This window comes from Molossus molossus, unplaced genomic scaffold (genome assembly GCF_014108415.1).
Source record: "Molossus molossus isolate mMolMol1 unplaced genomic scaffold, mMolMol1.p scaffold_m16_p_56, whole genome shotgun sequence".
Lineage (NCBI taxonomy): Eukaryota > Metazoa > Chordata > Mammalia > Chiroptera > Molossidae > Molossus > Molossus molossus.
This window is the reverse complement of record NW_023425395.1, coordinates 8362-29910: the sequence shown is the minus strand read 5'-3', so window position 1 is coordinate 29910 and position 21549 is coordinate 8362. Positions and strand designations below refer to the sequence as shown.

Sequence of the window (21549 nt, the reverse complement as noted above, 5' to 3'; positions counted from 1 at the left end):
AAGGGGGGGAGGGGAGGAGAGAGAGAGAGACATTGACGTGAAAGGGACACATTGAGTGGTTGCCACCCGCATGACCCAACCAGGGCCGGGGACAAACTGCAACCGAGGTACGCGCCCTTAGCGGGAACCAAACCCAGGTCTCTCTGGACTGCAGGCCGACGCTCTAACCGCTGAGCCAAACCGGTCAGGCGCTCCTTTGCTATTATTAATAACTAACTAGTTACAACAATAACACTTTTATTTGATTACAGCATCTATGAACCATCTTTAAAGAATTAGAATAGGAAAATACCACTTTTCCCCAGAACTGTGGATTCCACAAAGTACATATAGAGCTTCTAGAGGATGGAGAGAATCCACACACCCAAAGGTGCTTTATAAACTGTAAAGCCCGTCCGGCCAGTGTGGCTCAGTGGTTGAGCATTGATCCATGCAGGCGCCAATAGGTTGCCAGTTCGATTCCCAGTCAGGGCACATGCCCAGGTTGTGGGCCCAATCCCCAGTAGGGGGCATGCAGGAGGCGGCCTATGGATGTTCTCTCTCATCGATGTTTCTCTCTCCCTCTCTCTTTAAAATCAATAAAGGGAAAAAAAAATTAAACTGTAAAGCCCCGTGCACTTAGATAGGTCTTGAATGAGGCTGCCTGGATTCTAATTCCGACCCCTGCACTGACCAGCCGGTCCCTGCACTGACCGGCCTGCCCCTGCACTGACAGGCCCACCCCGCACTGACCTGCCCGCCCCCGCACTGACCCGCCCACCCCCGCACTGACCGGCCCACCTGTTCCCTGGCCCACCTGCCTGCGTGGTGTTCCTGCCCCTGAGTCAACCCTCATCAAGGAGTTCCCAGAATCCTTTTCAAGCAAAGCACTGATGCTTTCTTCATTCAATCAGATCGGTACAGTTGTATCCCCAGCAACATCTTTTTAAAAGTATCCTCATTGGAAGATATCTTTTATTGATTTTTGAGAGAGAAAGAGAGAAACATCAATGTGAGAGAGAAACAATCAGTTGCCTCCCATATGCGCTCTGACCAGGAATTGAACCTGCAGCCCTTTAGTGTCCTGGGACAATGCTCCAACCCACTGAACCACCCTGCCAGGCTCCCCATTATCTTTATTGACCAATCAGCGTGGGTCCATTCTGACCAATCAGGACAGTGTCTGTTGGACCAATCAAACTGGGAGAAATTGCAGTCCTCCTCTGCAGGAGGATGGACCAATCAGGGACCAGAGGCTGGGACTTGGGTCAATGTAATCAGCTCTCCTAGGGCTCTGGGAGCCCACTGTTCCTTTCCACCCAAGCCTGCCTTTCCCAGCCGGGGCCGCAAGACCCATGTCTCGTGGAGCCGACCAGCGCCGGCCCGAGCGGCTGGCGCACAGCAGAGCAGAGTGAAACCATCTGACCAGAGCGGGTCCTGGCCCAGGCCACCTCCCCGCACTCCTGCGTCACACCCGAGCTGTTCCGCAACCAGGCTACTGCTGCGTTTCGCACTGAACAAAGTTACCTTCTTTACCCTAAATTGGGGATTCCTGCTGGAATGACCACTGGTCGGCACATGGCGGTCTCTAGAGGTGGAGTCCAGCCCGATATTCCATCCCAGCGGCCTCATGTTACCCACACTCCTTACACGAGGGCAGCTGTTTCTGTCCAGGTGTCTCGGATAACCCAGTCTCCCCAGTTGTGTCTCCTGGATCAGCCTGGCATTTCTGTTTCCAATGCCACCTTTTCTTCTGGGAAGTGGGCGCAGACCCTGCCCCGCTGTGCCCTGGCAAAGCCGCTGGGCGGCAGCTGAGGGCCCTCCTCCCTCTCGGGCGCCTCCAGTCAGGAGCTGCTCTGAGTATGCAGCGGACAGGGTCCCCCACTGATGTCTGAAGTTGGCTGTGCGTTCTTACCACTGGTTCTGTCTCCTTGCTCTTCAAGGAAAACCCGTTTCCTTTTGTACAGATGCCTCCACGTCACTCTAAATAGATAAAAGAATTCTTTTAAGCAACATGATGTGTATCTCTGTACTGACCCGCATCTTTGAAACACCCATCCGTCTTTTCAGTACACCTTAAACTGTTCCAATTTTAAAAATTGCATTTCAAAGTGAGGGGCGTAAGAAGCATGTGGGGAGCTTTCCCCAAACTACATGGCTGCCTGGTGGGCCCTCTGCCCCAGGGCTTGCCCCAGACACAGCACTGACCACAACACGCATGGGACATCCCTTCCATAAGTGTCTGCCGCCTGCCCTCCCCCACCCCCTGTGCCCCAGGCTCACCCACTGTTAGTGCTCCATCCATCTCCCGGTGGCCCTGCCGGCCCAAGGACATCTTCCTCTGTGACCTCCCGCCACTGGGCTCAGTGGGCTCGAAGCGGGGCTGAGAGGGCAGCTCCCAGGGCCTGACAGCAGATGAGAGGTGCTAACACCTCAGTTTCCTTCCCCCTCCCCCACCCCCCGTCCCCACGCTGTTTGTTTCTCCAGGAAAACCCCAGCTGGCCTGACCCCACTTACCCATAGCAGGCACCTCCCCACTAAGACACCTCTTCCCTTCTCATTTCTCTGACCTCTCTGATGCCTCCTGGGGTCACCGTGCCTCCTGGGGTCACGTGCGCTCCAGTCCTGGTCTCTGGGTCAGTCGGCTTCTAGAGGAACCCATCTAAGACAACACCTAAGCCGCTAAAGAATAGTTGAAATGGTGAGTTAAGAAATGTGTGGGGCCCTGGCCGGTTTGGCTCAGTGGTTAGAACGTCGGCCCATGGACTGGAGAGTCCCAGGTTGGGTTCCCGCTAAGGTCACGTATCTTGGTTGCAGTTTGTCCCCAGCCCCGGTTGGGGTTCTGTGGGTGACAGCTATTCGATGTGTCCCTCTCACATTGATGTTTCTCCCTCTCTTCCTCCCTCTTTCCCTCCCACTCTATCTGAAGATAAATGCAAAAATGTCTTCGAGTGAGGATAAAATAAAAGAAGATGAAAATGTGTAGGTCTTAAAGGTGGTTAAACTTGAAGGAGCTGTCTACAAGAACGGGATGGAGCCGAGTGAGCAGGACGTGCGGGTGGATTGAGGGAAATACCTGCCTCCCAGTAGAAAGCAGCAGCCGGTTCCACAGACTCCGGGTTTTAAACTCGGGGCTGGGGTGGGGGTTGCTCTGCCAAGGAGTCACGCTCGTCCTTGGTTGGTCGGGGCTGGGGTCTTTCCGAGAGTTGTTCTGGTCAGCGGCCCTTTAGGTTTGGGTGGGGGTTCAGGAAACTGCTCCGCCTGGCTGGAGCGATAAGCTTTGGCTTCCTGGAATAAGGGGCTCGGGGCGAGGTTAATCAATAAGAGGCTGGGGGTTAAAGTTAACACTTTCATGTTTAGACAGACAAGGGGAAAGGGTATTACTTTAGCATTCATTCATTCATTCATTCACTCATTCATTCATTCATTCATAAACACCATTAAGGCCCCCTGGGGGGTGCTGCCTGGGCAGGAGAGAGCTACCATCTCTGGCAGGAGGGATGATGCTGGTCACTGACGACATGGCCTCTGGCACGTGGCCAGGAGTGTCCGTCTGACTTCCGCACGGCTTGTCGGTGTCACCCTGCAGGTTACCCAAGTCCATTTCCCCAGGAGCCAGGACACCTGGAGGGAACCCATGCACGACAGAGGGCATCCTGGGTCCTGTTTTGGGGACAAAACAAATCTGAGAAGGACTTCGTCTCTGAGGACCAGCATCCAAGAGTGGCGTCCTGGGATGTGGACGGAGCCGGAGAGTTGTTCATTTGGAGACGCAAGAGCAGTGTCGTGAATGGGTGGGCACGCGTTACATACTGAGGGCTCGGAGGGCTTGACTTTTACGTTCCTGACTAGTAGACGCCTTTACGCCCTTGGCCCTGAAGAAAAGACAGACTTCTGAGAAAAGCATAGGCCTGTGTTCCGTGTGAGTTTGACATAACGCAGGGGTTTCCTAAGCAAATGACTGAAGAAACAGCTCAGTGGGGCTTTCGTGCTGAGTCCGATGAAGGGTGGGGTGTCGAGAAAGATACAACAGGACAAAGGGAATGAGGTGACATGAACCGGAGGAAACAACACTTGTTCATTCGGATTCCTCTCTGGTCCCGTCCCTGCAGGGGAGAGTGTCCCTGGCACAGAGGCCGTGCACCTGTCATATCAGGGTCTGATGACCGGCTTCTGGGAAGGGACAGAAAGTCCTGCACCCACCAAGTCCTTCAGCTTAAAATATGCCGAGGTGCTGTATTTTGGGGTAATGTGTCCTGAACCCCATCAATACATACAAGGGACTATGAGTCAGCCTTCAAGAGGAAGGAGATTCTGACACCGGCTACAGTATGGGTGACCCTTGAGGACACTGTGCTCAGTGAAACCAGCCAGTCACAGAAGGACAAATCCTGTGTCATTCCGCTTCTCCGAGGTCCCTGGAGGAGCTGAATTCATAGACAAAAGCAGGTGGTGGCGGCGGGCGCTGGGCCAGGCCGAATGGGGAGTTAGTGTCTCATGGGGCAGAGTTTCTGTTCCGGAAGATGAAACAAACTTGGAGGCACATGGTGATGATGTTCGTAGAACCTCGTGGATGGACTTAATGCCACTGAACTGTGACTTCAAAAATGGCTAAAATGGTTATTTTTATGTTATGTGTGATGAAGCACACGCACACATCAAAGTGAATTATGGCCGGAGCTGGGAAGCTGGGCCGAGGGTGGGGGCGGCAGGGTGCAGTGGGCTGACAGGGGCTGCCTGAGGCTGTCCCTGGGGTGAGGAAAGGCTGGGCAAAGTGTGTGGTGTGCAAGGGACGGAGGCCAGCCTGGGGCACTCAGGGGAGGACAGTGAAGGAATCGACACCTGGCAGGCTGACAGAGAAGCCAAGGCCTCCCACAGGTGTGGGATTTGGTAACTGGAGGAAACACCTGCTCTTATTTTGCCAGGGACCCCAGGGAGGCAGTGAGTGGGGGTGGGGGAACCTCCCTGGACCCTGTGTCCCTGCTGAGCCCACACAGTGAGCGCAGGCCCTCTCTGTCTTTACAGCTCTATGACCTGCTTCCCTGTGAGGAAATCCTTAGTCTCCTGAGTTCCGTTCTATCAAGTCACCGCTCCATTAGTGAATTCTGAATCGGCAGTCCTAGAGGACCAGGGTTCGGTTCCTGGGAGCTTCTGGCTACAACAGGTTGGTCAACCGATCCATACACAGACTTGTGTGTGTTTGCTGTTTAAAGACACCTTATTTGATATCTGTTGGAGATTCATTCACATTGAACTTACCGCCACCAGCACTATGACTGTGGCTGGAGGAAGCTCATCCAGCTTCTGCATTTTTCCGCGGCACCTTGCAGTCCCTTCCTTGCGCTTGGGAACCCTGCATAGCCCTTCAGCACTACATTTGGGGGCCACAGTAAACAGCGACGTCACCATTTAATAGCAAAGAATGTGAGCTAAATACATAAGCAAGGAGATCACAGGAAGGAGAGTGAAAACAAGAAGGCAGAGTTGCCCTGGCAAGTTTGGCTCAGTGGCTGGAGCGTCAGCCTGCAGACCGAAGGGTCGCTGGGTTCAGTTCCGGTCAAGACCATGTGCCTTGGACCTGGTTCAATCCCCAGCCCTGGGGGGGCCCTCGGGAGGCAGCCAATCCATGTCTCTCTCTCACATTGATGGTCAAGGGGCATCTTGGCCACTTCCCAGCGGCCGCAGGAATCCTCCCAAAAGCCCACATTTCTACACTGCCCCCCAACACCCAACCCCCGTTACTCACAATTTTCACTTGGAAGTAAAGCTCTGAAATGGAAACTGCATGTCACTATCATGAAATGAAAAGTCTCTACCACTTGCCGTGAATTGAAGATATCATACACAAAACTGCAAGACATCAAAGCAAAAACAGTATATATATTTTATTTAGATGGTGGTACCTGCTTAATGCATGTAAAAACGGGAAATGATAAAGTGTCAAAGAGACATAAAGGACCTACCTGGGCCACTGTTACCTTCTCCCCAATTTAAGGGATGAAGAGGAATGGAATGGGGACCTGTCTCTTTCCAGGACGTCTGAGTCATTGGGAATTAGGGAAAACTGTCCCAACTCCCGCGGGCGCAGGTCTGCCCGCCTCCACCCCCGCCCCTGGGATCCACTAGCCCAACCCGCCCCAGGAGGGAGAGGTGGACATCATGCCCCAGCTTGGACCACCCCCCGGCTCCTCCCCCTGGGCCGAGGGGGCGGGGCCGACAGGTGAGGTCACGCAGGAACTACCTGGGCGATGCTTGGGGCCACACAGAGCCCGCCGCTGTCCAGCCTGGGTGTGCGGCTGACCGCGGACCTCAGAGCCCGCATCCCGGACTCCGACCCGCCGCCATGGACGATCACGAGCACGGCTGGAGCCTGTCCTTCGCGGCCTGCGGCTTCCTGGGCTCCTATCACATCGGGGTGACCCACTGCCTGCAAGAGCGCGCCCCGCAGCTCCTCCGCAACGCGCGCATGTTCTTCGGTTCCTCGGCCGGGGCGCTGCACTGCGTCACCTTCCTCGCCGGCATCCCGCTCGGTACGTCCGGGCCGTTGCCGGGCTCCCTGCCGGGAGGGGGCGTCCCCGGGCGTGGGCTGCGGGAGACACCTGAGGGTGCAGGACGTCTGGTGGATCCGAGTTTGCACGCGGGTTGCGCAGGGTACCTCCCGGGGGCCTCCGCAGTCAGATCCTCCTCCACTGCGTCCTTCGCCTCCGAGGGGTCGCGTCTGGGGGGCCCTCCTCTGGGCGGGGGAACCCCGAGCGCCGCCTCACCCCCACGCCCGGCTGGCGCCCGGGCTTGAAGGAAGCCCCGGTTCCCCGGCACTGAGAGCCGTGTCTTCCCGGAGCGACCGGGGAAGAGAACGCGGCGGGAGGCGGAGGGTGGAGCTGGTCCCGGCAGGACAGTCCCCACCGTGCGCCTGGAGGCGCTGGGCGAGCTGAGCTGCGGACCGAAGGGCCGATCTGCCCTGGGTCCGACCGGCCCGGGCAGGGGCTTTGGCCTGTGACCCAGGGTGGGCGCCTTCTTCCTTTTGGGGACTTAAGGGACTGGAGATACCACACCATCTCCCTTGCCCCTCTGGGCGCTTTTGGTGCGACCCAGCCCGCCCGGGGTTGGATGCGTCTCGGGCAGAGGGTAACTCTTTGGAGTCCTCCTGGGCAGACTTGCTGGTGTGGGGTCCAGGTGGGTGGCGGGTGGGGGGCTGCTGTGTGTATGGAGGAGGGGGACGAAGGTAATCTCCTCTCCTTTTCCAGTGTTTCAGGGCTAGAGCGGATCTCTGGATATGCCCCACTTGGGCAGAGGTTCTGACAGTGCATCTTAGCCGAGGAGAGCCTGGCGGGCCTACCAGCTGTATACACGGCTGCCCTTTCTGCCTGGGCTCAGTGGGGCCACGCCGGTAGGAAGAGCAGAGTAGACGTCTTCAACGGTTCAGGACAGGGGCATGGCTGGCTTTCTGCATTGCAGGAATTATGACCGGCTGGGCCTTGGGCCGGGGCAGGTAGTCCTGCGTGCCAGGGCAGCACTGGGCAGCCAGAGGGGGCCAGGCTAGGGAGCGAGGTCACATGGAGCATGAATATGCCCCGTGCCCGTAGACTGTCTCGTACTTCTGGCGGTAGAGGTTGAAGGTTACGTCTAGTTATTTATTTATTAGGTGCCCCCTCTGAGTCGAGCACCTTGCAGGTTGTAGTGGATCTCATCCTGTCTCCAGAAGGTAGAAACACAGCCCCACATTCAGAGCGCATCGTCTGAGACTTGGAGAGGAGTGAAGTGACCTACTGAGGTCACTCAGCTAGAAAGAGGTGGAGGCAGGCTCCAGTTCTGGTGCTGGCCCTTCGTGCACACACACCAATGCCCAGGACGCCCTGGCCTCTGCTCTGTGGGGGATGCTTTGAGAAGAGCTCCCTGGGCCTCTGGAGGCTCGGCCCCGGGAGCAGCGCCATCCACTAGAAATGTAGCATAAGCCACAGATGTCATTTCACATTTCCTGGGAGCAGGATGCAATGAAAGTATAAGACACAAGTGACATTAATTTTATCGACCCCAGTGTCACCAAACAGTATCATTTCCACATCTAATGGATGGGGAAGAGTATTGCGATACTTTGCATTCTTTTTGGGACTCTGTGTTGAGATCTGTAAACACAGTTTAGTTTGGCCGAACCCCATTAGAAGGGCTCTGTAACCACGTGAGAACACAGCTTCCCTGTCGCCGGTTTCTGTCCTGCTACAGATCAGTCCCATCTCTAGAGTGGCACATTTCCTTTATGTTTTTATCTCCCACACCCACAGAACAGCTTTTGCAGGGCATCGGAAACATTGTCAGTTGTGCCAGAAACCGGAACATTGGCATCTTCCACCCGTCCTGCAACATATTCAGGCTCATCCAAGAATTCCTCCAAAGATGGCTCCCAGACAATATCCACAAGCTCATCTCCGGCAAAGTGTGCATCTCTCTCACCAGAGTGTCCGATTGGCAGAACGTCCTGGTGTCCGATTTTCAGTCCAAAGACGAAGTCGTGGACGTAAGCAGTGGGCCTATCTGGGTATTGTCAAATAAGAAAGGCTGTTTCCTTTTGGAAGTAACACAGAGAGGGCTGTCACAGGCCACCTGCCCCATTTCTTAGGATGCAGAAGAACTTGGTTGACCATGATGCTCTTTGCTTCCTGCACCACAGTGACATAAACTCTGTGCCCCAGTGTTCGGGTCCATAGCACATGAAACCCTGCATGTTCCAAGACAGTTTCAGTTTTAAATAATGCCTCCCCATCCTTCCAGGCTTGGCTCAGGGCCACCTTATCCAGGGACCCTGTACTATGGTGTCCCTCTTCCAAACAATGCATGCTTCTTAACGAAGACACCTTGAGTGAGGCCACAAGAGGTGGGAGCATGTCTTTTTTTGTTGTTGTTAATCCTCACCTGAGGATATTATTCCACTGATTTTTTAGATAGATTAAGGGAAGTAGGGAGGGAGAGGGAGGGAGAGAGAGAGAGAGAGAGAGAGAGAGAGAGAAACATTGATGTGAGAGAGACACATTGATTGGTTACCTCCCACATGACCCCACTGGAGCTGAGGATCCAACCTGCAACCCAGGTGTGCACCCATGACTGGGAATCAAACCCTTGACCCTTTGGTCCTTGAGCCGATGCTCCAACTGCTGAGCCAAACCATCCAGGGCTGGGAGCATGTCCTATTGGCTTCTGTCCTTAGGCCCTAACACAGAGGAGATGGTTTACAATATCAAAATACCATTGAATTTGGCTGATGCCTTTTATGAGGGTTAAATGGACAATATTTCACTTAACTGTGTAAAAGAGCAGGCTGGCCCATAGAACCAGCAGTACCTCAGCAGCCAGTATCATCTTTCATTAACCTTATTTCTGGGAGTTTGTTCCAAGCCAGCCAGTCCCTGTCCATTCCCACACAAGTTCGTTCTGTCTGTGCATCAGCATCCTGTCCTCCTTGGTGCTCTCTAGCACGGTGCTGTTCGAAGTGTGGTCCCTGGCTCCACGGCAGCATCACCTGGGAGCTTGTTAGAATTGCACTCTGAGGCCCACCTCCAACCTGCTGCATCAGAATCCTGGGCTGGGGTCCAGAGTCTGCGAGTCAACAAGCTGTGGCTCTGATCTCCTCCCTCCCAGTCAGTGATCAAGTCCACCGCTCTAGATCCTGTCAGCGATGGCCCACTATGCCTCTTGGGGAGCAGGGACAGGAAGTGGATGTGCACACACAGTGTTGTTAAGGTGCTGATACTTAAGTGTGAAATGTGGTTGTGTGGTTGGTTCATCATTCATTCAGTCTGTTTATTAAAGTGCCTACTCTGTGCAAAGAGCATGTGCAGACTCATTGTCCCCAGGAATAAAGGGCCGATCCCTTCCACCCATGTCTTCACTCCCTTGTGTCTTCACAGGCCTTAATGTGTTCCTCCTTCATCCCTTGCTTCTTTGGCATAATCCCACCGACCTTCAGAGGTGTGGTAAGTCTGCTTTGATACTGTATTTGCATAGATCCTGCCCTCGAGGTGCTAGGCTCAGGCACCCTAGGACCCCCCCAAATGCACAGTGTTATCTCTCACCATCAGACAGAGATTCCATAGCTGCCCCGCTCCTCCCCCCGCCCCCAGCTGAACCAACTTCATGACCATCATCTGGCTACCTGTAAGGTAAGCTGGTTCACTTAATCTTCACATGAGTATCAAGGAGAGGTGCCTAGGGGCCTAGTTCAAGCGTAGCATGCTGAAGAGTTGGCAGCTTGCTTAAGGTAGAGCCTTATTCTTAGGGGTGAGCGTGTCAGGCGTCTCTGGGACTGACGGTCTTTTTAGGTTTGGGGAAGAGCTGCGACAGGGCTTCTGTTTGGGTCCATTCCACAGATATGTGAACACATGTGGCTAATCTGAGCCCAGTGTGGACAGAGACAGCAGAGAAGGTGTTTGTCCTGCAGGTGGCTCTGTCTAGGGCAGCAGTTTTCAACTGGAGATGATCCGGTCCTCCACACCGGGACATCAGCCAAGTCTGGAGACAGTTTAGGTTGTCACAACAGTGAGAATGCCCCTGGCATTGTTTTGGTAGGTGCAGACTGTCCAAACTGTATCAACACTTGCTTGGCCAGCCGAAGTTGGTGGAAAGATGTGGATGCCGGAGCTCATGGTAACCGAGCCCAAAGGCCACTATTTGTGGAATAAGAGGTCATTTTCTGGGGGTCGTCTGGGACCCAGCTTCACTGTTTCACTTAAGTTTCCAAAGTTCCTCGAGGTGTTGGTTCTCATTTTCAAGGCGTGGAGAGAGATGAGCTCACAGGTTAGGTATCTTGTCCAAGATTTCCCAAGCAGCAGGGGGCTCTGGCACTGAACCCATGACCTTTTCTCTCCTCTAGGGCAGGGTCTGTCCCTAGTGTACATATTACCCTGCTCTGTGTGGCCTCTTTATGCTAATTATGTGAGCACACCTGCCTGGGCTCAGGACCTGGCCAGCGCAGTGTGGGCGGACGGCGGCCTCTGCCTCTTTGACAGACCCTGCTGTGCAGTGCACGCCCTTTACAACAGTGACAGCAGCCCTGAGTACCAGCCTGGAGCTGAGGATTTGTGGAAAGAGGGATCCCCAAGCCCCGTGTCCCCCCCGGATCAGCCTGCGGCTTGAGGAGCCTCTGCCCGTAATCTGCAAAACACGTTAGACACCAGCCCAGAGCTTCTGACAGGATGTACTTTTTTTCTCCTTTAAAAGCGATATGTAGACGGAGGAATGAGTAACAGTCTACCCTTCTTTGATTCCAAAACAACCATCACTGTGTCGCCTTTCTTTGGGGAATTCGACATCTGCCCGAGGGACAAGAACGTGAACTTCATTTTTGTGGATATTAATCAGCTCAGTGTGCGCCTCTGCTCACAAAACGTTAACCTGATCAGCTACGCACTGTTCTCCATGGACATGAAGGTGAGTGTGAGGGGCTGCGTGTTCCGGGGGTGCAGCTTTTTGCTTCAGACTGCCTGGAGACCCATCAGGTGGTTCTCTAGGCAAACAAACCGGAGCAGAGTCCTCGTTAAATCGGGACTTTGAGAAGGGTCCCTCGTCCCCAGAGGTCCAGACCACTCCACTCTGATCGTCAGAAGCACCGGGTACATTAAACTGCACTGCCCCTCGGGTCCCTCTTCCAGGGCTGCAGTGTTAGTGCAGTCAGCCCTCCCTGTCCACAGGTGTCGCTCCTGCAGAGTCAGGCATCCTTGGGTTCAACCAACCACATATCAAAAACATTCGAAATAGAAAATCCCAGAAAGTCCCAAAAGGCAAAACTTGAATTTGCCCCTCGCCAAGCCCTTGCTGAATCCCCACGAACAGCATGGTGAGTGGTGTGCTCTGCCGCAGCCAATGTGCAAATCCTACATCATTTACATAAGGCACCAGAGTGTCTATGGACGTTGGCATCGAGAGGGGTCCTGGAACCATCCCCGAGGAGTCTAGGGCAGGACGGTGGTCTTGGTGCAGCCCGGACAGTAGAGTGTGATTGAGTTACGCAGAGCATCTTCTTTGCGGCCAAAGTCATGAACTACACCAGCACACTGCACCGTGGCTGCCGCAGCCCAACAGTAAGAAGTGTGGACTGAAGGACCAAGGAGGCTGCGGGGGCAGTGTGCACCCCTGCATGTGCTCCCCCTGGAGGCAAGGCTGTGCAACAGCAGGTCAGCAAGCCTGGTTTGTTCTCACACCCATAGAGGAGGCAGCTGTGAACTATCCCAGTGATGAGTAGGACAGTCCCTGTCATGCTGGATGACTGCAAAGGCTCCGTGGAGGGGTATCATTCGTACCGAATCCCGCAGGAAAGGGGAGTGCTGTCTCCTGGGCACAGAGTCCCTTGTCCGGCCATGCTTGGCACCTGGAAGCGGCTCAGAGTTTGGAAGTCTGTGCTTGAAATAAATGGCGCTTAGCGACACCTTCCTGTAGTTAATTCCTTGTTTCCTCACAGGTGCTTGGAGAGTTCTGCCTTCGAGGGTATTTGGATGCGGTCAGGTTCTTGGAAGAAAAGGGTATGTATGTGCTGGGGAGCAGACCAGCCCTTTCATCAGCTTTTTGTTAGCGGACTTGAGGTTCTGTGAGTGGCTTCACCCGGCCAGGGAGCGGGTGTGCGGGGCCTTCACCGCCTGGCCTCCGTTGTGCTCAGCACACTCATTAGCCCCGCCGCACAGGAAAGCTCAGCCCCATTTCACAGAGGGGGAGATGGAGGCTTGGTGAGGCGAGCCAGGGACCCCACTCCACCCACCGAGGGGCAGAGCTGGGGTTTGAACCCGGGATGTCCAAGCTCCAGGGCGCTCTCGTTGCTCAGTGTCACCTATCGGAAGGTGGTTCCATTTAAGTTCCAGAAGAACTTTAACCAGGGTTTCTGGGTCAGGGCCCCAAGTAAAGCATCAGAAGAGCTGACCCCAGCTAGGTGTCGGTGACGCCCACTGGACCGCTGTCTTTTCTGGAACGCGTTCCAGCTTTGGGTCCCCTGGCTGACGCCTGAGATATTAGAGTGGAACCAAACATCAGGTGCATTGAAGTTGTTTCTCTTCAGTACTGAAAGGTGGCTCCTGGTTAGTAGGATACACGTGTCATCTACTCAGAGAGTGTTTACTGTGCACTTTCAGGTGCCAAGCAGGTGGCTGTGTGCCGGGGCACCGCAGGGACACACAGCTGCGGCCCTCCTCCCGGAGTGCGGCCAGCGGTGGAGGTGCTGTGCAGAGCGCCTGGCGGGAAGGGGCAGGGCGCTACAGGTCACGCAGGAGGGTTCGCATGGAGGAAAGGGGGGGCTTCCAGGAGGCTGTGACTCCAGCCTGACACTTTGGGGATGATAAGAGAATGGAAAGAGGGCCTGTGGCCTGTGGACGTGGGGAGGGTTTGTAGCAGTAGGGAGCCCTCGAAGGGGAGCTTTGGAAGGTCCCTCTGGCTGCCGTGCAGAGTGGGCGGGACCAGCGTCCAACTGGCCAGTGAGGCAGCCAGAGGCTGGGTCCGGTCAGGCAGTGAGGAGAGCGGAAGGGACCAGAGGAGCAGGACTTGGAAGTGGCTGACCAGAGACTCAGGAAGAGGAAGACTTGAGCACTGGCTTTGGCTTCAGGAGCTGGGTGGGGAGAGTCAGGGCTCGGCCCCCAGGCTCAGGGTATGCGGGAGGGAGGAGAGGGTTTGCAGGAGAGCTGAGGGGCTCCAGTGGGTGTGCGGGGCCCCAGGGGCATTTGTACAAGGCAGCAGCCAATGTCAGGGTCCGAAGTTCTGGAGAGCAGTCTGGATGGGGCTGAAATCGGGGGACCTGGGACTAAATGACGGTGACGGGCCCTGTGGGGGTGGGCTCGGGTTCCTCTGTAGCTTTGGGCAAGCCAGCTCGCCCTTTGGGCCTGTTTCCGTATCTATACTAAGGAGAATTCTGATTCAGTGACGTCCAGGTGATTCTCAGTCATTCTGAAGACTGGTGTGTGGCCGAGCGCTTGCATCATTGGTGCTAGGTTTGGGTTTAAGTATGTACGTGGTCCTCAGCCCGGCTGATCCCTGGCATCCTGCAGAGGACAGGTGGGACAGGCCAGGTGTGCTCTGGGAACAGATTCTATACCTAAGGCCAAGTGAAGTCCCAGAGGGTGACCGGTGTGTCTAATGGAGGCCCCGGAAAGATCTAGCGAGAAGCATACATGGGAGGTCTAATCTGGGGAGCATGGTGGGGCATCCAGGAGCAGCTCCCGGTCTTTTTAACCCGAGGTTGGAAGAAACACGTGAGCCAGGGCGGCTCATGGCCTCTGGAAGTCGCTGTCCCCCTGCCCCCACCCTGTGGGCCATTTCCAGGAGAGCAGGAACCACTCACCGGTGTCGGCACCGTGCCCGGCCTCCTGGGGCAGTGCCCACACAAACTCCTGTGCCTAATGCTGCTTTCAGGGTCCCGTGGTGGAGGACGGCCCGGGTTCAAACCCCGCTCTGCCACAGACTGGCTGTGTGCCTGTGGGTGGACCTCCTCACCTGTCCGGGCCTCCAGCGCCGCAGCTGGAGAGGGGGAGGTGCTGGCGGTGGGGCCAGCTCAGTGGCTGCTGCAAGGCTGACTGCGAAGTTTCTAGCTCAGGGCCTGGGACCCAGGCTCAGCCAGAGGGGCGGTGCCTGGTGTTTCAGATCAGCTGGGACGCAGGCTCAACCTGCGGCGCGGTGCCTGTTGTTACAGATCAGCTGCCCTCCTCCTCTTTCAACCTCGCCAGTCCACACATGGCTGTGGAACCCACACAGCGCGTGCGTGCGTGATGGAGCCAGGAGCCCGCCTCACGTCTCCATGGCTTCAGAGCCCTCGCCTCTCTCTCCCAGTGACGACCGCCTGCCTTGTCCATCCTCGCCTGCTGCTCAGCCTGATGGTTTGTCTTCCGTGCCCTGTGTAGGGATCTGTGACAGGCTCCATCCATGCCCGACCCTGTCCTCAAGAGAGCCGGATGTCTCTGCATTCCCCTGGGAAACCACGAGCCTGGAGGCTTCCGAAGGGGAGGCTGCCCGGCAGACGAGGCCTGTGGGAGATGAGCTGCTGGACCACCTGCGTCTCAACCTCCTGCCCTGGGACGAGAGCATCCTGGAGATTCTGTCGCCCAGCCTCATTACAGGTGCCGACTCCTCGGGGGCGGAATGGCGAGGACGTTGCTTTCTGTTACTGACGGAAAGGGCTTCTCTCCTGTGTGGGAGGGAGGACAGTGAGGCTGCCCTGGGGCAGGAGATGAGGCCACCACCTCCTGGCACAGCCTCTCTGCACCCACACGCCTTGCCCAGTCTCCCTTCCCATGTGTGTTTGGCCAGAAAAGTCGAACTCCAGTTGAGCCCGTGTTGAGTTAACCGGGCATGCTGTCAGATCCTGGGGTCTAGGGACACTGGATTATGGGAGCCTCAAGTGTGGGCCCCTTCTTTCAGAACACTGTTCTCTGCCTGGGTCCCATCTTTCTCCAGGAGCCTGTCCTGATTCCCCCCTTTCCCAAACACACAGTTTTGAATTTTTCATTGAACAACGGTAGTGTCTTTTTTTACCCTCTCCTGAGGACACTTTTGCATTTATCCTCAGGTAGAGCAGGAGGGAGAGAGCGGGGAAGAGAGAGAGAGAAACATTGATGTGAGAGACACATAGAGTGGCTGCCACCCACACGACCCCAACCAGAGCGGGGACAAACTGCAACTGAGGTGCGTGCGCTTAGCGGGAACCAAACCCAGGACTCTCTGGTCTGCGGGCCGATGCTCTATCCACTGAGCCAAACCGGCCAGGGCGACGGCAGTATCTTTTATCATGTCGTCAAACACCAGATGGGCACAAGTGCATACACCGGCTTCCAGTTGGGCATTGGGAGAAATTCAAAGATGAAGAAGACGCTGTTGCCCGGGTCACTGTGCTTTGAGGCAACATGAGGTCATTACAAAGGGGAAACAGAAGGCCGGGGGCTCCAGGCAGCAGGAGATGGGGCCCCGCTGAAGGAGTCAGGAAAGCCTGAAGACGGGTTGGTGTTTGCGGAGTTGGTGTGCTCCTCCCCAAGGAGGTGCCGATGGGACAGAGAGTTGTTAGCTGAGAGCCCTGTGCCACAGGCTGTCCCAGGGCTGTCCCGGCCAAACTCCCCCCTTGATCACGGTGAATTCTTCCGATTCTTTGGCCGCCAGGATTTGTGTATTTCACTGAAAATCCAAGCACCACCTGCGTAGGGGGGTTCGTTTTTACACTGGTGGGAAACACTCCCCCAATTCTGTTTTTCAGCACTGAGTACGGCAAGTAAAAGCCAAAGTGGCTATATGACCAAGATTTGCGACTTCATGCCGGTGAAGGTCATGTCTTACTTGATGCTGCCTTTCACGCTGCCCGTGGAGTCCGCGGTCTTTGGGGTCCGGCGGTGAGCGTTCTGGGTGGTATAGTGTCTCCACTGGAATCCTGGGCATTCATTTCACATGGATTCGGGGATTTACTTTCTTTTTAGTGAGTTAATCGAGCGTGTCCTTCAGTCCATCTTTCAAAATACAATTCACCCTTCAAAACCCAGCTCCATTCTCCAGGTCCTGATAAGCCTGTCCAGGTCCCTTCCCTACTGCATTAGCCCCCTGTCCCCACACCACCTTGCCCTGGGTGGAGGTTCAGGCATTCATCAGAGCCCAGGCGTGGGATACTTTTTGTGTCCTGAGGGGTTGGAGTTTGTGGAGGGCAGTGGTCAGCTTCCTCTACTGGACTTGTATGTAGCCAAGCTGTCGGGCTGGGTGGAGGGGCTGATGTCTCAATTCCAAGTTTCGGGCATCTTGCCACGGAGAACAATCCTGGAAAACCAGCCTTCTCCTTTGCTTTGAGTATAAATCCCTTTAGCGTCCACAGGCCCGGGTTTCAGGCTCGATCCCCATTAGGGGGGCGTGCAGGAGGCAGCCGATGGATGTTTCTCCTGTTGATGTTTCTACCTCTTTCCCTTCTCTCTCTCTCTCAAAAAAAAAAAAAAAAAAAAAATCATGTGTGTATATATATCTTTCTTTCTTTCTTTTTAAAGAGCTTTCCTAACTCAAAAGGGGCCTACCTCTGGGGCTCTTAGGCCGGCTTACTCCAAATCCGCCTTCTGGGAATTTGTCGGGTTGGGATCGACAGGTCCGCAAGCTGCCTTTCGTTCGGCTTCCGTTGGGTCGTCTTTGCTTTGGCAGGTCCCTGCTGACACAGTGAGTGACGGCTTTTCCTTCTGCAGACTGGTGACGTGGCTCCCAGACATTCCTGATGACGTCCGGTGGCTGCAGTCCTTAGGCTCCCAGCTGTGTTCTCGAGTGGTGACGCATCTGCTCCCCACTTCTAGGTATATGGTTTGCGTGGGTCCGATGGGCATTCCCTTCCTCTGAGGAGGCCTCGTGCGCCATTCCAGAGCCATCGTTGAGCACCCAATCGGTGACAAGAGCTGACGTGTTAGTGCAGGGGCCCTGTCTTATATGGGGCAGCTGAAGAAATCAGAGGTGCTGGAGTGTCTCCTGAGAGCTGACCAAGGCCTACCTGCACAGGGGGCTGTGGGGTCCAGGGAGACGGCAGGAGACCCGCCAGATTGAGCCCAGATTGGGTGGAGAAAGCCGAGGGGCCGAGGGGCCGGGTCCAGGTCAGGAGTGTCAAAGAGCATTGCGTTGCCTCAAGGAAGTAGCTCTGGGCTCCTGCAGCATGGGGAGGAGCAGAGGCGCGGATTGGGGTGCGAGGCAGGGCTTCTGGAGGCCTGGCCGGGCGTCATGTGACCTCAGACTTGCTGAATCCTAGGCTCACGGTGGGACCCTGAAGTGTGCGCTGTGACCATGGCCCAGTGATGCTGCTGCTCTCAGAATACTGCACACCGATTGCAGCAAGAAGGACCATGTTCCGGTGACGAGGGTTGGACCATATCCTGAAAATTGTGGGCCTTGGCCTTCTCACCTAGTCCCCAGGGGTGATCCTCACCTCCTCTTTGGCTTTCTGTGAGGATTTGGAGCCCCTGGCACAGTACTGGACATGTGGTGGGCATGCCTGAGGCGGGGTCTCAGTATTGCTATTGCTGTTGGTACTGGTGAAGGGTTTATTTATCTTTAAAAATATGTCTTCTTTGTTGATTTCAGAGAGAGAGGGAGAAGGAGAGGGAGAGGGAGAGAGAAACATCGATGAGAGAGAACAGTGACTGGCTACCTCCTGCATGTCCCCCACTGGGGATCGGGCCCACAACCTGGGCATGTGCCCTGACCCGGAATCGAACCCGCGACCTCTTGGTGCGTGGGTCGATGCTCAACCAGTGGGCCACACTGGCCGGGTGAGGTGAAGCGTTTAAAGTAGGGGGTGGCAGGATCGGTTGGCATTGGGAGTGACCCTGCGGAGGAGGCTGGATCTCGGGCCCGAGTGGCAGTAGGCTCACCGGGGAGAGGGCAGCTGCACTGTCCCAGGCAGCACCAGGGGGACCTGGTCTCAATGGAACCTGGGTGACCGAGAGGTATCCCCAGGCTCCGGGGCCCAAAGGAGGTGCCAGTTAGAAGTCCTGGGGCTTGCAGGCATTTTTCGGAAGTGGGGCAGCCACTTGGAAGGAGGAGCCCAGGGGAGGGGTGGGGAGGTGCCCTGGCCAGTGAGCGGCTTTCTGTGGACGAAATCACGGGGTCAGTCATGCCTGTGGAATCTGGTGGAGGTGTCCAGGTGGAGTGAGGGCCGCAGCCCGCAGGGAGTGTCCCAGAGCGTGGGTGGCGATGCACTCAGGTTTGGCAGTTTGGTCCGTGTTCGCTGAGACCAAAGGTGACACCGAGGTAGCATCTTCTTCGTTTGTTTCAGATCCCCCCACTGAGGGCAAGCAGCCAGCAGCCATCCCCACACAAACCAGAGCACGATGGCCCCTCGGGCCTGCCTGCTCCCCATGGACCCAGGCGCCCACCCTGTGCAGGCCCAAAGCTGAGGCCTAAACCTCTTGGGTCTCTGCTGGGGGGAGTTTCCGAGTCATTTGAGGTGGCGAGTCTAGGCCGCCCTGGCTTTGTGCCCCTTGGTGCCGTTGAGTGCCCGTGTCTGTGACGGATGGACTCCGGTGGCTATGCCGGTTCATAGGAGACTGAGACCAACGGCAGTGGAGAAGCTGGGAAGACGCCCGTTGTGTAGGTGGTGGCCCAGAGGGTAACGCAGTCAACCATTGCAGAGCCTGGGCTTAGCTCTGCTGGTTGGAAATGACCCTCAGTGGGGGGGTCTTTGTCCTGTGGCCCTCAGCTGCCCTAGAGCGAGGTTCCTGGAAGGGCTGATGTTTGGACAGGGGAGCCTGTTCCCCCGGGATGGCTGCCTTCGTGCACTTGGCATGGCGCGGCGTGGCAGTTGGAGGGAAGAAAGTCAACTGCAGACGGTCTGCGAGGCGGGAGGGCTGCCATCCTCCAGCTAGGGCAGTGCCCGGCAGGGGCCGTTAAAAGATGCTAGTAACTTATTTACATTTTAGGACAGCTCTTTGACCCAACCTCAGTTTCATAAAGAGTTTTGTGTAAAAGATAAGGGAATCTTATTATCTGTTGAGTTACGTATTATGTGAATCAGTGAGCTGTTTATAGAAAGGCCTTTAAAAACAAGTCCAGGGTACAGGACAGTCACCTTGGTCCCCAGGGCGGGAGGCAGACACAACTGGCCTGGCCCCTCTCCGCGCTGCTCTGCGCTGGAACCTGGCTCATTTCCCCCAGCTCCCGGTCCACCCTCCTTTCTCCTCAGCCTGCCCCACCGCCAGCCTGAATGGAGAGCAGCCAGAGACAGGGAGCGCCCTGCTCCCAGGTCGGGGAGTTTGTGGGCAGGCACAGGGTACTGTACCCAAAGGGCAGCGGGGTTTCTCTTACACATGCGAGCATTACGAAAAGAGAAGCCATGACATGGTCACGTCCCAAGGGTTGGGACAGAAGGCTGCACCTCTCCCCTATATTGTGTAAGAGCCCTGGAGTCGAGGGCCAGCAAGTTCAGACAAGGTACTTGTGAAGACAGACACTCCGATAGGGGATGCGGTTCTAGGGGCTAACCTATGTGAGCCTCTCTCCTGAGCTGTGAACTCCTAGGAGGCAGGGATGACGGGATGACCCAGGGTCACTGCCCAGCACCGGGAACCCCTGCACACTCCTTGCGGGCTGTCTCCAGGGCGAGGGAGCAGCTGGGCCTCCTGGTCTGCTAGCACTCGCCCCTTAGCGAGGCAACAGCTGGGGTGTGCTGGGTCTCCCCACCACCTGGGCCCCAGAACAAGGCACTGTCCCTGGGCTGAGCTGGCCTGGAGATGGGGGGGCAGGCCTGACACCCCCCTGGACTCCTTGTACCCCATCTCACCCCTTCCCGACTCATTTCCCGATCAGCTTTTCTGTCAGAACCACAGGTATAACTGGGCTTCAGCAGCATTTTTCAGTAGCTAGTGTTTTCCTGTAGACAGATACATGCATGCATTTTGCCATCGTTACAGGAAAGAAGTATGTTCCCATAGCTAAGATGACATGAAACTCCTTTTCTTTACACTTTTTGAAATTATTCAGCCTCTTACTATGAGCATGTTTTGAGACCTTTTAAAATGTGCTCTAGGACAAGGAAGTACAGTACTCATTCAGAATGGCCGAGGCTCCCCGACCTGGGCCTTCCATGTCCCCCTCCCCGCCCCCCAGGCCCTCCCCTCTCCAGCTCTGCTGGGGTTTCCCACAGATGGAAACACTCTTAAGCCCCTCCTACCCGGTCAGATAAAACCCTCCCTCTCTTAGGGCACATTAGGCTTTGGGGTACTCCACGGTAAGGAGTTAGCCGCGTGCAGTCTGGTGAATGTCGGGGGGCACAGCCTTGACCTGGTGCGCGGACAGCAAGAGCTGGCGCAGCGCGTGGGCCCAGCTTGTCACGTGCACTGCTGGGGAGTGTGTGTCCCGGAAAAAGGACCGAACAGATACCAGATACCGTTGGTGGCTGTGCCATTTTACAGAACTCTGTTGTGCTTGTTGTGCTGATAGGTGTTTTCCTAATTTCTACGTCAACAATATTACTTTTGTCAGAAAAGAACTGGTAATAAATGTGGTCAAGTGCTGTCCCGCGACTCGACGTGCCGTCCAGGGGGAGGCGGTGTTGTTCTTCCCTCCCGGGTGAGCTCCTGCGAAACACCCACGCGGCTCCCCAGGCGGCCTCCCCCGGCTCCTTCCTGGACTCCGTGGACCTGACCCTCCTGGCGTCCCTCTCCTTCCTCTGGGACCCCAGCCTCCGAATGGGGCTCCTTTTCCATCCTGGGCGCCAGGCTCTTCCCCACAGTGCCCATGTACCTGCTGTGCAGAGTGTGCACCCAGCTCCCGGGGGCGGTCCTCGGCTCACATGCCCTCCTACCCCCGGCTGGCTCCACCTGGCCATCTCTTGCTGCACCCCAACATAACCCCGCCAGGGCAGAGCTCAGCTCCCTGGCCAGCCAGCCACCCTGTCTGTCGGCTTCCAGGTCACCTGAGCCAGGAGCTCAGCCTCCCTCATGGCCTCTGGTGTCCTTCAGGGAACCAGCATGGTCACTGACCGCACTTCTGATTCCGAAGGGCCCGCATCGGCTCTTCGTAAACCGCAGTGTCTGGACTGCGGGCAGATGTCACCGAATCGCTCAGTCAGGAGAGGCTGGGTTGGGCCGCATTTAACAAAGGCCCCCCAAA

The 21549-nt window shown here is 56.0% G+C and overlaps 1 protein-coding gene across 1 annotated transcript; it reads left to right on the top strand.

The window, feature by feature from the left end:
- Positions 1–6322: 6322 nt before the first annotated feature.
- On the top strand, positions 6323–17246 carry LOC118618081 (1-acylglycerol-3-phosphate O-acyltransferase PNPLA3-like; the record flags this gene model as incomplete). The annotated part of the gene is made up of 8 exons (XM_036243983.1): positions 6323–6509; positions 8259–8491; positions 9879–9944; positions 11188–11397; positions 12425–12485; positions 14841–15056; positions 16184–16316; positions 17142–17246. Coding segments are annotated over exons 1-8 (1211 nt in total), but the record flags the coding sequence as incomplete, so codon positions are not given.
- Between the last annotated feature and the right edge of the window lie 4303 nt (positions 17247–21549).